General features: G+C 35.6%; 1 protein-coding gene across 1 annotated transcript; it reads right to left on the reverse strand.

Moving 5' to 3' along the window:
* Positions 1–111: 111 nt before the first annotated feature.
* On the reverse strand, positions 112–15319 carry LOC124640770 (trafficking protein particle complex subunit 10). The gene is made up of 15 exons (XM_047178694.1): positions 14970–15319; positions 14679–14890; positions 13360–13752; positions 12897–13196; positions 9931–10140; positions 8719–8957; positions 8064–8246; positions 7339–7767; positions 6576–7059; positions 5834–6016; positions 4937–5170; positions 4364–4627; positions 4031–4112; positions 3688–3816; positions 112–3346 (listed from the first exon to the last, which is right to left on the reverse strand). Exons 1-15 carry the CDS (start codon positions 15031–15033, stop codon positions 3210–3212), a joined length of 3543 nt encoding a protein of 1180 aa, XP_047034650.1. The 5' UTR covers positions 15034–15319; the 3' UTR covers positions 112–3209.
* Positions 15320–15754: the final 435 nt, after the last annotated feature.

Below are 15754 nucleotides of genomic sequence, written 5' to 3' on the forward strand. Positions count from 1 at the left end.
TCTCTGGAACGTATTGCCTCGAAAATCGTAGTGTTTCAGGATGTAATTTGCGTTAGGTATGTTTTTTATTTATTTAAGCAATGTGAGGGTTACCAAAATAAAACAATGACGCTAACAATAAACATTATATTCGTAGTTCTAAATATAATACATAGTATGAAACATAAATACAATCTGCAGTTAATTACGTCTATTTACATAAACATCTCGCTCGAGTCGACAGCTTTCAAGATTCTGGTCAAATATTACCAACGAAAAAATATAATGTCACTGGTATAGAGATGTTTTTGAAGTTCTTTTTATTTCTTTCTCTTCTTATTATATGTTTAACATTCAATACATGTCAAGATATAAATAAACACAATGATAATAATAGGATCCATTACAGACGATTTCACATTGACTTAAAATCTTAAATAGTCTAAGGGAGCGCACCTTGTATGTAATATTATTTCACGTAAGCCTCTATAATGGACCTTTATTCACTTACAAAATCAAAATAAATACACTTTATGGAAATCTCGATAACTTAATGAGAACTATAAAGCTATGCTATACGATAGTAAACCAACTATAATACGATTAATCTAACATGCTACACAATAAAAAATCAACAACATTTAATTAAATTGCAACACTGAAATATACACAACGTCATTTTGCAATTTATCAAAATGTAATAAACGAGATATATCTAAGCATCTTAAAAAAAAGAATATGTCACACCTACTGAGTAATGAGTATACTCTTTTGCCCTTTTGTCAATTTTACAGTCATATTTTACCACGGAAATGTTTCGAACGTACCGCTTGCCTTGCATTGCTATTTTCAGACATTAAATTATTTCTACAATGGCTAGCGTTAGTAACTAAAGAGATTGTGTACATCAATTTATTCTTTGGATTACTTATTCTAGACAAAGCTCTTTAATAATATTACTATAGACAAATATCATGATAACAGAAACGAGCGGGTATAGATGATGGATGTTATATTATCGCTTTTGAGAATGAAAAAAATGTTCTTCATATTAAGTGAAAACACCCTGATTTGTTATCCATATTAGTAAATAGAAATATACATAGAAAACTCAACCGAAACAGCTCTTAACAAATTATATGCACCAGTAAAACTTAACTGAGATTAAATTAACAAGATATACAAAGATAACTTAATAGCTTGAATATTATTTAGTAAGAATTTGGTGGTTACTCTATTATAAAACTAGCACCAAATTGTATTTACAACTTAATCATGTGAAAATAAAGAAAAGACGAGAATAAGACTAGGTATACATAATCGTTGTGGCGAAAATAATTATGGCATTGACGGAGATTTGTTTATTTTCTAATATAAATGATGCCAAGGTCAAAGAAACAAGTGATTCTCAGCCTTATACTGAAACGCCACTCAATTTTAAAGACGGCTCAAACATCATTCTATCTGTATCACACATACGTAACTTGCCGCGACAGAGAGACTTTTAAGTAAGACTTAAAGTTAAGTAACGTTTGAGTATTTCGAGGTATGTATGATAAAGCAGTAAGATAATGAAAGAAGCATTTAAGCTCTTTCCTACTGAAGATCATTTTGTTTAATCAGACAATGCTCGGACCATTTCAGATCCAGCATGCTGACAAAACCGCTGAGTAATCAGATACAAATTTAAACTACATCCTAATAAAATATCTAGGTTTTATTGTGCATTGATTGCTTGTATATTATTTGGTCGAAACGAAAGGGCACTCTGCATTATGAGGCAAATCAAAGAACAACTATGTTAATAAAATGAAAGTTTTCGTCAGTACCTTCTAAAAGACACACTACCTTTTAGACAACAGATACACTAATAAATGTTACATTAATGTTTTTGGATTGAAAACAAAAATATAACACTACAGTACACGCACATACTTCTAACACATAGCTAGCTATTTTATTAGTTACCTAAATGTCATTGTATTTAAATCGAATGTTCAACGCAGAAAGGGCGAAAGCTTATTTCCCTGTAAAGTTGCAGCGACAGATTTTTATTACGTTGATTTTGAAAATGTATAACGCTTAGGAACTCAAAAAATCTAAACATTTCACGTTTTGGCGCCTGTTTAGCCCATCGTAACTTTTGGGACATTATGGCACAAGTTTTAGTGAAAATAATTAATTCAGTGAAAAATATGATGCATTAATTTCTGCGAAATGAAATATTCCTTGTTATTATTCTTATAACAGTTTTTTTTACAGTTTATATTATTTTATTTTCATAAAATCACCGCATTAATGTTCATTGAAGATGGCAAAGCGCATAATTACAAGACAGAAGAAATGAACATATTCAGTAATAGTATATTATAATATACGCACATACAACCTTACAAAGCATATGATTTATCACATGTGGTGGTCCGAATCTTAGTCACATAGAATTTCGTAAGCAGTATTATATTAAACTTCTTATATTTTTCATAATTACACAGGAAAATATGTGTAAAAGCTTTTCTATTCTCTTCGGTTATACAGTTTTTTTTAAGTATACCATTTGAACATGTGTGTGTCGTTTTAATTAATTTTAAAACAACGCACATTCAAATCTTGTGTGTATTTAGTCTTTTACGCTATAGATTAATATACTTCTTTAAGCATACCAAATAATTCGTTTGTCCCTAACACGAAACATCAATGTATAATATCAATTTAATATTTTTTATTAGTTTACCATTAATTATTCAATACAATGAACATAATTATTGAGCCTGGCAATGTTACAACATTTCAAAAACGGAATGGACGTATTTTTTCACAATCTGTGTATTTTGACAGCTAGTGTTGTTTTTTAATTACTTAGTCGATTATCGTGGTAATGTCATGAATAGTCAGTTTTACATTTATTTTTTATTTTGAGAAGAAAACCTCGCACGTTTAGTAGAACAACTTTCTGTAAAGGTTAAAAACCAATTACACTCCCAAGCATGTATTTTGTATCTAAAACAATAAATTCAAATCCAAACCAATTTTTTTTTGGGATTTTCCTTATACAAGTTGCGATTTAACCCATTATAAGACGTATAAGACAGCAGATAATCAATTATGACTCGCGTGGAGTTTCCAGCACCCAAAACATTAAACCTCTTTAGTAACCAAAAACTAACTAAACCTGCGAGTTTCCCACCCCTATTTGCATATACTATATAAGCTCATACACTTGGTCGGTCTCAGTTGGCTAGAACGTCGAGATGTTCTTTGGGCATCGGAGGCAGCACATGGACTTGTTTCGCCTTACCTGCGTGGTACACCTGGCCGGGGCTGAACGGTTCTAGCCGGGGGTGGGCTGAGATGTCTTTCTTTGGGTCTGGAAATTAATTTTATTTGTAAGGCAAATGGTGTGATGGCAAAAGTGTTGTCTCGGCGAAGGTTTAGTCGATTAATTAAAAAATTACAATAGAATCGATATGTTAAAAAATAACCATTTATATATTCCTGCTTTTTTGTAGTGCATTTTTATGGAGCGAGAGGTTATGTAAGTCATTTCTAAGTCCCTTTTTTCAGTTTATGTGTGTCAGGGTTCGGGAAACTTTCCAAAATCAAACATTTTGTTTGTCATGCAAAAACTAGCTATGTACTTCTTTTTAACTTTATTTTAAGCTTATACTATACTATATTATGTAATCTTATACACTGTTATTATCTTACCTTTGGTATTAGCTGCAATATATTTGGAAAGTCGGACAGTGGGCAGTGGCAAGTATCCTGCTACCAGCGGCATTACATCCAATGTCACGTTCTGAGGCTCCGTGCTTGTGCATTCCATTGTTATTACACCTAGAATATGAATGTGATAAGTTAGAACTGTATTATGAATACTATATAAACCCGGAACATGATCAACAGAACCATGATTCATTAGCCTTTTACTTAGTTGTTTCCTTTTATTAGAAAAAATAAAACTTAATTTCTGACTTATAGGGAGGGAACAAATTACTGTGTATTGGAGGATAATTGTTTCGATAAAGGAGTAGAATATGTAGATGCTTACCTGCAGTTCGACCTAATACAGCCCACATGGTCTGATCAGCAAGAACTTCGTACATAAGCGACGTGTATTCTGTCTCATTCACCTGGAATTAATGAAGTATTGATTAGTTTTACAAAATCTGACAGACTGTAACTTTTGAGATTCTTCGATTTAAAGAGGATCAATTTTTTTTTCAAATGTGACTGGCACATTAGCCAACCACAAAGGATGTGAACCAAATAGGCTAAACAATATGCGCAAACTTTCCAAAATTGATCAATTGAATAAAAACGGGTCATTGATATCGAAAAATTTTAGCAAAAAAGTGAATAATAATATTATGATTTTACTTACCCTCTGCACACTCAACTGCAAACAGCACATTTGGGAAGCCCTACAGAAATCAGAGCCCTTACTAGGCTCCAACTTTGTCCTTATTACAAAGAGCGTAGTATACTCTTGTATGTCAAAGGGACAGCTGAAAGGCCGGCTAATCCCTTCGACGTCTGTCGGCCGGTAGTTTACTGAAAACGTGGCTTTCATTGGCCCGGCTTTAACTAGAGGGTCCTTTAAGAGTTCCCACATGAACGATGCTGTGGTCCCATCTGATGCTACCATCTGAAAGGGAGGAATATTTTAATAGTATGTTTTGTTTTAGGTGTGACAGAATGAAATTTTTGATCGATTGGGTATTGAAATTGATATGCTCAGCCTCGAGAATATCGCTACTGCACTTATTTTATGTGGTACTTTTGCTTGAAAGAATATTATTTTCAATAAGAGCCCTATTCCACATCATTTTGGGTATAGTAAAATCGATTGAAAAGACCTACAATGGGGGACATTGTAGAAATATTGCTGCTAATGTTTTCAAGGGTTGCACAATCATTTTACGTATATAATGAAAATTTAAAAGGGATCTCTTACCATATGATCAGAATTCTTGGGATTCAAATCCGACACGGAATTATTATTTCCATCGCACTCCAACTTAGGGTCGGTCAGAGCGAACTGGACGAGATGTACGACTGTCGACTTGAGGGTGACATGGATGAACTTCCTCGTGTTGGAGGTGAGGAGTCGCCAGGAAGCCACCATGGGAGGGGAGAAGTGGAGGGGGACTTCTGTTACTGCTTCCCACCAGGGACAGGTTAGCCAGACCTGTGGGCAATGGGTGTAAATAAATATAATATTACATAAAATATTCTTAATTTTTTATAGGTACGCATGCGCATATTCTTGCGATGCTATATAAAGGTAGTATTGAAACAGTTCAGCAAGAGCAGATCCTGAAATCAATCTGCTAACATAACTCATTTTTTTTTTTTTTTATCAGGGGGAAAATCCTCATGGACTACCCTCCACCTGGGGTCGGTGGAGGGGGTGTGCCGGACTCTTACCGGCTAAAAACCCACCCAGTGTTGCCACCAATTACCTTGTGTCGAGGGCACGGGTATTGCCGAAGCATTCTTCCGCACCCCCGACAGGTATTGGCCCGCCAGATGTTTGAAGGCGGGCCCCGACATAACATAACATAACTCATGTACAGACAGAATGTTACACCATTTTGCTTCAGAACAATAAAATTATTACGAGAATTTAGGATCCGTTCATGCAAATACGAAACACTTCATTGCATTTGTTGTCACCCCAGAAAAGATTAAAGTTTATTCAATATTGTATTTTTATTCACACCCAACTGCGCCATGCTTTACGCGCCCATGTATGTATATTATGTGGGTACTTTTAACGCACTGTTTATTTAACATCCTTTTACATGTTTGACGCAATTCTTTCATATGAATTACGAAAATTTTAACCTACCGTATGCTCAATACTCTTCTCCTTCCGAGGCTGCAGCACAGCGAACAGTCGCAGCGGTACCCGCGTGGTCTGGAAGGGCTCCATAGCGGGCACTTTGATGGTCAGCTCTCGAGACATCGCCGTGTCGTCCGAGGCAAACCGAATGACCAGCCCTGCTGATGTTTTTAGTAGGATTGTTGTGTTCTGCAAGAAGTATATTTGTACTTTAAATAATTGGTGTAGTTGTAAAACCGCTGATGTGAAACAATTATCGTCAAAGCGTAGTTACCTAAAGAAAGGATGAGTTAGGTTTTTTATACTTTTTTTAGGGGCATTAATCTATACTAATATTATAAAGCTGAAGAGTTTGTTTGTTTGTTTGTTTGAACGCGCTAATCTCAGGAACTACTGGTCCGATTTGAACAATTATTTCGGTGTTAGATAGCCCATTTATCGAGGAAGGCTATAGGCTACTTTTTATCCGGGTTCGTGCAGAGGTTCCCACGGGATGCGGGTGAAACCGCTGGCAGAAGCTAGTCATAGATATATCAACCCCATGGTACCCGTTTATTACATAATTTAATGAATGTCATTTTAGCATAGAATCATACAAGAAAAAGTCACTACCATAACGGGTATTGGTAAGCAGTGGTTCCAATTTTGCACAGATTACAAATTTGAATTCATAATTCTCACAGACATTTGGGGACATCGCCTCAACTTTTATGTAATAAGAACTTTGTAAATTAAAAATTCAACAAACCTCTTTAATAATCGAGCTCCCACTAGTAACCACGAGCTCCATAGCATGTTCCAATCCAGCCACCAAATCCTTCTTTGGCTCAACCTTATTCAAATACACGTTAACCCCTTGCGTGACCACTTCGCATCCCATCTTCGTGCCAATCAGAACATTGGACAGAAACTCCAATTTTTCCTCAATAAGCAAAGAGACTTGACCAAGTTTGAAAGTCCCACATTTTGAAGCCACAAAGTCTAGAACCAGGTCATTTGAGCCCGGTTTTAATACAATTCCTTCTACAGAGAAAGAGTTTTCGTAGTTATTCCGTAACGTGGCTGAAGGTTTTCGATATTTGCAGCTGTCTGACCGCTTGAGGGTTACTTTAGGGTTCTGACATTCAACTGTCACTTTTTGTAGCGACCTGTCTTCTTTGTAGTGAAGTTGCGAGTTTATTTGTAAAGGATTTAGTAAAGGGTTCTTGGGTTTTAAGTCGTCCAGTCTTATGCTGAAATTTAAAATTAGATATTGTTATTGAGGCTTTTGTGAAAGAAGAAAACAAGACGAGGGCAGGAGGATGAACATATTGATCCCATTATCTTAAACTATTTTATACTAATATGTATTTTTGGAAAGAAAATTTTGCTTTTCTGGAAATCAAACGTAGAAGCGCCATTTTAAACATATTTTCATACAAGCATTTGTCAAAATGCACAAAAACTGCATGTCTTTACAAGTATGCATCTGTTTAACGAACCATACTAATAAATGGGTTTTAGGATCTTACCTTGTAATTAAGTTAGTCGAATCACTGTCAGGCTCGACAGTCCCCCGGCGCGGCGAGTTATTCTGCGAGACACTACCACTAACACTTAAATCAGTCTTATAACTTTTGACAGGCGTCCTCTTCTCCGCCTTATCGTCCTTACACCTCTCTATACTTATTGCTGCCCTAGTACAAGTCACATCCTTCGGCAAATAACTTACAACCGTCATGCGACATTGAACCTTATTGTCAGTTATATAAACACCACGTTCGGACGGCACTAAGCTCGCCGATACGACTTTGAAACAATCGTTTAACTCTGTGAGGACACTTTCAGGTTTTTTGGACAGTTCCTCTCGTATTGATTTCATCATTTCCTCGAAGTAGAAGTTTCTGACTAGGATTTCTAATTCGGCTGTACTTGCTATTGTTGCTGAGAGCTTTGTGTATCTGAAACAGGAGATTTTATTCCTTCAATAGACAAAAAAATATATGGTTTTAATAAATCAGGTCAAAGTTTCTGGTTTTATAGAAAACTGGCTGTTTTCACGCGGTTTCGTCCGTATTCCGGAGAAACTTGTTCTCGTACCTGGACAAAATATACCTAACCTATGTTACGCGGGGATAATGTAGCTTCCCAGCAATGCAATAATTTTTCAAATCGGTTCATAGTTTCAAAAACTTTGTTCCTTATAAACAAATGTTTTCTATTTATTACATATCAGTCCCAATAAATAAATACATACCTATCCATATCCCTCATTTTCTTAGCAGCGGCCACCAGTTCCAACCTGGTCTGCGCAGCCAGGTCCCGCCAGCCTTGCTCCTCATAAGACCTTAGAGCGTCCATAAGGAAGACCACGGCTTTGCCAGTCTCGCCCAGTTCCGAGTAGAAGGCTGCTAAATCGCGACCGATTAGACGGGCGAATCTGGAAAAGATTATTTGGGATATTTTTGAAAAAAAAAAAAAAAACTATTTGTCCGATTCTAAACTTTGTAATGAAACGATACATTTCAGAAGTATAAAAAAAAAAACTATTTTATTTCAGTTCTTGGATATAAAAATATGTATACAGAAACACCCACTCCATTTGACGAAGAGTGAATAATTTTTTAGACAGAGACTGCTTCTAGCACACCAATATGTGAAAGTAAGAGGAACATAATCCTATCCTTTTTAGTAACAGAACAATCATTTAATTTTGCCACTGTAGGTTATTTATATTATGTACATTGATGGCACTAATTAACTATCTAATAATAATTTGTTCTCTTCTAAACCAGCAAACTTGCCAATTCTCCTCGTCTTTTCCTCTTACTCCTAACAAATCAAATTATGATACATAAAATCTGATAGCTTTATACACAAAATCCGATGAGCTCATTTTCATAAACACTTACCTTAACCGTCCAATATGCTTATAAGTCCCCATAGCGAGCTCAGCCAACTCCAAATAGTACTGTTGAAAACAGGTCTTACTGCACAGTGCTTCCTTCAGTCTATCAGTCGGGGTCGGATGCTGGTTGTTCGTCTCATTGTCTCCCATCCCTGCTGATAGCATTACTACTAGGTGCAGCTGTTCTGATGATGGTTCGGGAGAACCCGGGAGAAGGCCGCATAGTTTGCCTAGTTCGTGTAGCTGGAAGAATAAATTGTTTGATTAGGTTTGAGTAAATCATTGTTACCATCTTATCCACATGTGTAATTTATTCATAGGTATGAGAGTTATTACATAGCCCACAAAAAGGGAAATTAAAGAATTTATTTTTAAATAGCTTCGTCCCGCGGTTTCACACGCGTCCCGTGGAACAAATCCGCGTACCCGGATGAAAAATTGCCTTTCTCTAATGGGTAACAAACATAAGTTTCAAATAGGTCCCTTGAGATTGATGTGTTCAAGCAAATAAACAAGCTTTATAATAGTAGGTATAGATTCTAGGAAGTAAAAAGACTTGATGAAAAAAAAAAATTAAGCGTTGTTTACATTAATATACAGAATTGAGAGAAAATGGTTTCACATTTCTAGTCTCAAGCAAGCGTTTAAGTCGCTTCAATGTTAATCACAGATACATAATTAAACAAGGTAATTGACACCTGTTCCTTCGTTTCTGGCGTGAAGCCAAAATGTGAAACAACAACATTTGTAGCCAAGGGGCTCGCTGGACGATGATTGATGTTGAATTATGTATCACAAATCATAAAATATACCATATCGTTCTTGAATGTTTGTTGGGCAAACATAGAAAGGGGTATTGCTAAGCTTCAAGGCAAAACAATGGTGCTTTCTAGGGTCATACAAGGTGGTCTTTAGGCACACATACTAGGTAAATTTTACATTACTTATTGTAATTAATATTGCGCAATTTGCGCTAAACGATTGACATGCGAATTTCTCAACAAAATATTTTTCTAAACATATCTCTGCCCCCGTATAGTATTATGAAGTAGCAGTACTTGTGTAGGAGTACACATACCTATGTACAGCATTATTATTGGTAACCAGTTATTGACATATGCGCAAAACGTTGCCATATGCGCAAAAAATTGCCACTTGCACCAAACATTTCTACTAGGATTTTCTTATACCAATATACATATTCCTAAATATTTACCTTATCCTTAGCATTATGCAATAACGGCGCCTGAGTAGCAGTACACATGTCCAGCGCATTATTATTGGCCGCCAATCTCTCGCATGCACGTAAAGTTTCTGCGCAAGCCAGCTGAGCCCAGCAGGCGGCGGCGCCTTCGACCGCGGTGGCGCCCAGCAGGGATAGTTCCACTAAAGTGTTGTGGACCGTGGATAGGCAACGGGAGGCGATCTGGAAGACAATTATAAAGCTTAATTTGTTAATTAATCAGAAATTCAGTGTAACCAAGGGGTTTTGGGTTGCCAGGGTTATTGGGTTGCTAGGGATACTGGCTTGAGGAGTTCAGATTGGCAGTCGCTCCTTGTAAAGCACTGGTACCTACTCAGCTGAATCTGGTTGGACTGGAGGCCGACCCCAACATAGTTGGGAAAAGACTCGGAAGATGATGATCAGTAATACAGACTCTCTCTACATAGATTTTTCCTTAGTGAAACTACAATTACTCTGTTCATTGACCTGTACCATTCTCCCGTAAATTAATGCTAATCATTTTGTAACGCGAAAATGGGGCATTCAAATAATTTAATGAGTAGTAATAGGTAATGTAATGAATCCGTTATGTATAGGCACCTAAACGCGCCCCGAACCCTCTACGTTAAATAGTGAAAATTATCATACGAGAACAAAATAAAAGACGTCATATTGAATGATTTATCTTTGTGAATGATCCCATCAAGCCATACAAGCAAAATAAAAACGTTTGTGACAGTAAATTGTTCCAATTATAACCCACATACGGCATAACGACAACAATTACCAGCACATCACATTTAGTATGTAGGTTTTACATAAAAGTTTATATCCCGATGACATAATTCCATCAACATTGTCTACACTTGACCTACCACAACAGTCAATAGACAACTAAACACAGGTTTGTTAATGATAAGTCATATTCGTTACACATGGCTGGCCATGGAGAAAATATTGGATTGCATATACAGGTTTGCACATTCGTTAAAATGGTATACCGGTGTAAATGTATCGACGTGGAGAAATGCATTTTGAAATGTGCTCAATAAAGTTCAGTTGGGGGGTTTTTTGAACGTCACAATTTGTAAAAAAACCCGGAACGCTTGTAAAAATGTTATGAAATCTTCAATTTCACTATACAATGATATTCTTTGATTGAGGGGTTTAATTTACTTTAATTGCCATCTATTTGCTCAAAACAGCAATTCAGCGTTTTATTTTCTTTTTTTAGAGAAAAATTCTCAGCTAAATATTTATGTACTCGTTGAAGTAATGAATAATTCATGTTTCGCAACACTTATTGCTTATTGGACAGTAATAGGTTGGTAATTATCTTCAATGCTCGCGTTTGACTGTTTGCACATAAACTGTACTGTGTACATTACAAAGAATATAATTATTGAAATAGGCTAGTTATTAGTTTTATGAGTCTTCCTTTTCCAGGTGACAATGATATTGGCCAAAAATGTTAAAGAAAAATAAAGGATTTGATATCTACTTAAGAAAGGTCAGAAATATATTTATTAACACACTTTTCTTTTGGCTAATAGCTAGAAGAAGAACACTTAATTAGTGTAATAAAATCTCCATGAACATTGCATATTACTTTAGTTAGACAAGATGGATAATTCTTATTTCCAAGTTTATCAGCATACACTGCTTCATAAATTACAGCCTATAGACTAATAAATAAATTACTGTACATGTATCAGTAACAAAGATAACTAATAGTTATAAATCTCAAGCGACGGTGTAGTTAGCAGTAATTGAAGTATTCTTGCGTGGGTAATGATAGTCAACCAGAGTTATATTTCACGTTCCGCATGAACTAGAGATAGATATGAGACGTCCGTATCATGGATAATATGATAGCTTTATGGATATAAGCATTCACTTTATAGACTTAAAATATATTAATGGTGTCCCGATTTTCGAGATCAGCCAGCTGGGAACATATAATAGTGAAAAGCATTTGCGCAGACACAGTAAGGCGGCCAACTTTCCGAAAACTGAATGCGGGACTTAACCTTTCGTGAAAAAAAGGGGGGGGGGGGCATTGAAAAATGATCGGACGGAACTGATAAAATAAAAACCATAAGCAAAAAGCTATAATTTAACCTATCAATATCGTGTCACAGCGTGCACTAATGTCTTATTTTCAAAATCATTAGGCCTCACGAGTTCAGTAGAAATAAAGAGAACGAGATTATATTATAGGTAATCTGTGTTCCTGCACTGTTGAGCGTGCGCGCAGGTGGGTGTTGTGTAGAAAGAAGCGTGGTAGAAAAATAGGGATACGGGACATGCGGGACGCATACAACGTTTTGCGGGACTATTTTACTAATAATTTCAAAACGGGATTTCGTCAAGCATTGCGGGACGGTCCCGCAGAATGCGGGACGGTTGGCCGCCTTAAGACACAGGTGCACTGTCTATTCCTTCACTCTCAATAAAAAAAATCCTAGTAGCTTGAGGGCTGTGTTCTGAATTTCTATTGGCGAAATGCGTAACGGAATTCACGGAATCCACAGCGGAATTTGGCGAAATCAAATAGGATATTATGGAATGCGAATTGGATTTTTTGAAATCGGTAGATTCTGATTCGTATTTATCAGCATCGAATCCGTCGAAGCATTAATTTTGATAAAAGAAAGTAAAAAGAATCATAAAAAATATGAGTTCTTTTGTATGCAGATTCGAACTGGTAGGATTTTGTTGAAAGTGAAATTAAGTAGTAGGTATTTGACCTAAATATGGTGCATATTAATTTGATAAATGTGCAATGTGTGGTGACTAATCCTTTTGTTTTGTCATTTTAATGAATGGTGTGAGATGATAAGCTGCTATCTGAATATAAATATAGAGTAAATACAATGACTTTTCCTTCCCCTTGTATGAAGACGGGAATAAACAAGACCTTGAAATTAATTGAGAAAATATGATAAATAACTTACCTCCCAAGGTTTGGATGAAGGAAGTAACATGGCACTTTGACGTTGAAACAAATAGCTTCTAAAGTCCAACAAAGAAGCTTTCTTCTTTATAATCAACTCTCTAAGATGCTGAGGAACTAAGGCCGTGAGTCTGACAGCCTGCCAAGACGTCACAGGTTGCTTGAACGTGTCAAGCCATTTTGGACTCTCCGTCACATTGGAATTGAGCACAAATTGAGAGAACAGGGCATCTAACTCGTCATACTGAACTAAAGCTTCGTCATACAAGCCTAGCATTTCTAAGACAAATGCTAGTTGTTCCTGAAAAACGGCAAAATTATTATGACAATTTTATAGTGGGTATGTATTTATTTAGATAAATACTGGGACTGATTTGAAGCTGAGGTTGATAACCTCTCATGTTTTATAATAATATGTTTTTAAACATATCATAACAACATTTTGTAAAAATGTGAAAACTTACCTGCAAAATAAAATATTTACAAAAATCCCATTCTGGGTCATTTCGTTTCTCCCTCTGCTCTCTCATATACTCCTCAAACTTAATAAGAGCCTTATTATAGGCCACCAGGACAAAATGCCTTATCTTGGCCACTAACGCTCTCCATGACTCAGCACTCCTTGCTTCAGATTTGATAGGATTTATAACAGAAATAAATCTATCCTCTGTCTGTTTCACGCCAAAATCACCTTTGATTTTGTCCAAAACAGTTGTCCTTGGTAATAACTTGTTTGTTTTTCGTATGTCATAAGTTTCCACTAATACTATCATCCAGTCTGTTATGCCACCTTTCTCGAGTTGCTTCAACCATGCCTCTATGTCTTCTCGTAGAGTTGTCTTATAATATTCTATGTCCTGTCAATTTAAATAATAAGATATTACTTAAGAAAAAGAAAATTTCCAAAAAAAAATTATTTCAGCCTACAGTTATCTAAACAAATAAAATTATTATAACAAACAGATAAGACTGGTTATAAATAGAGTACATAGTTTCCTATCACACTATTTTATCATTGTTATAGTTAACAGTAACACATTCAAAAAATTTAAGATCTGAAACATTGCCAAAAATACTGTGCAAACCCACACATTTTGTTTACATGTAACAATTACTTCATCCTTTTGCAAGTAAATAATAATAAAATGTATTGCAATGTTACAACACAATACTGTGCATATTATTGCCAATTTTATTTTGTAAAACTTTATTATATATTTTATGACTTTATAAATACAAATGGCTACACTTTTATAGTATGTCGAAATCATTTTGTATAGAGATAGGAAACTGGAGTAATTGGCTACTTTTTCTCCAGGTTAAGTTCTGTCAAGGGGCAGCTTAAACTGCAGGAAATTTCTGCTTGTTTTGTGACAATGAACCAACTATTAAAAATTAATCTTAGTTTGACACCAGAAAGTAATCAAGCAACTTTATCAGTAGAACACTTTATCTTAGATCAATTTTTTATTGCTAGTTCACCATTCAAGATATGGTTTAACTTTCCATTAAAATATAAATTAATAGGTGTGTCTCTAAAATGGATATGTGTCATATACAAACAATTTTAGTGAAATTGTGTAGGAGAAATTACTAACTTTTCTTTTTACATTGTTTGTAAGATAAAATCACAGGAGAAGTAATAACACAGTAGCAAGTTATATTCTAAGCAGAGGATGGAGAGCACCAAAAACAACTATTCAAGGGAGAAAAATTATATTCTGATTATTTTGCAGAACAATAATGGACTACGAGATAAACAATAAAAATAAAATATACAAACCACACAGTCTGTCCAGTAAATATGGAATATTGGTTTCTTTAATAAGTTCAGCTCTGACTGGACCCTGTCTTTATTATACTTGGTGAATGATGCCTCCAAGTAAACAGCCTTGGTGGCCCGTCCATAAGACCTTCTCCATTCACATGAGTCCTGGGGTATGGCGGCCACCAGGGGCGCCTCTAGGGTGCAAAACAGATTCCAGTCTCCCGCGCCTACCATCAATAGAAATTTATTTGTTATTCCAATCCAAATTATTAAAACATACGTAAACTTAAGGTGGTCGAAACTTACATGTTACAATTGGTTTGTGTGTCATTCCTTCACGGTCCCCTGTAAGACTATCGACACCCTTCATTTTTCATCTGCTTTTCATCATCAGCACAATCCGTCGATTTTGCGGGCATGACACAAATAACACTTCGCTTATTAGCGCAAACGGAATCCACCCACTTTATTCTCAAATATTAAAATACAACAACCACAAGGATACACCAATTATATCGCTACAGCTAATTAAATACGCTGGATATTTTAATTATTTCTCATTATTTTTAACTCGTTTTGACTTTTTTGAAGAAATTAAAAACGAGAATTTGTCAAAACTCGCTGTCATCACCCAACTCGACAGATAATTGCGTTTCGTTTCATTCATGTTATTGTTGACATATTTTACTCCTTGTTCTTTGCTTTGATAGTGTTTATACATTTTACAATTTCGCCAGCGATGTTGGCAAATGTTACGTACGTACATAACCGATTTTATATACTTGAACAGTGGGTGAAAGGCAACAAATTGGTGCATTACTATCATATTTTTTTGGTAAAGAAAGAGAGTAAAGGAGCAATGTAGTAGAGAACATCGTTATTTTCAAGACATCCAGTATGAACAATACATACTGGATTCTTCATATTGAAAAATTCTTTAGCATGTGAAAATACTTGCTCCTGCTCAAAAATAAGAATAAAATTGTACATACTTCTTTTCAGTCAGGCTTGAGCCTGATTAAAAATAATGATTTTTTGTTATTGTGGCAGGCTGTATTGGGCTCCTGCTGCCATTTTAGCTAGCAACATTA

Source organism: Helicoverpa zea, chromosome 21 (genome assembly GCF_022581195.2).
Source record: "Helicoverpa zea isolate HzStark_Cry1AcR chromosome 21, ilHelZeax1.1, whole genome shotgun sequence".
Classification (NCBI taxonomy): Eukaryota; Metazoa; Arthropoda; class Insecta; order Lepidoptera; family Noctuidae; genus Helicoverpa; species Helicoverpa zea.

Excerpts from the sequence above, each read along its gene's own strand:
- LOC124640770 (XM_047178694.1), bottom strand. The coding sequence starts at position 15,033 with ATGAAGGGTGTCGATAGTCTTACAGGGGACCGTGAAGGAATGACACAC. Across the intron at positions 8,247-8,718 it reads AAGCATATTGGACGGTTAAG|ATTCGCCCGTCTAATCGGTC; the intron begins GTAAGTGTTTAT and ends AATCTTTTCCAG. Across the intron at positions 5,171-5,833 it reads AGAAGAGTATTGAGCATACG|GTCTGGCTAACCTGTCCCTG; the intron begins GTAGGTTAAAAT and ends CATTGCCCACAG.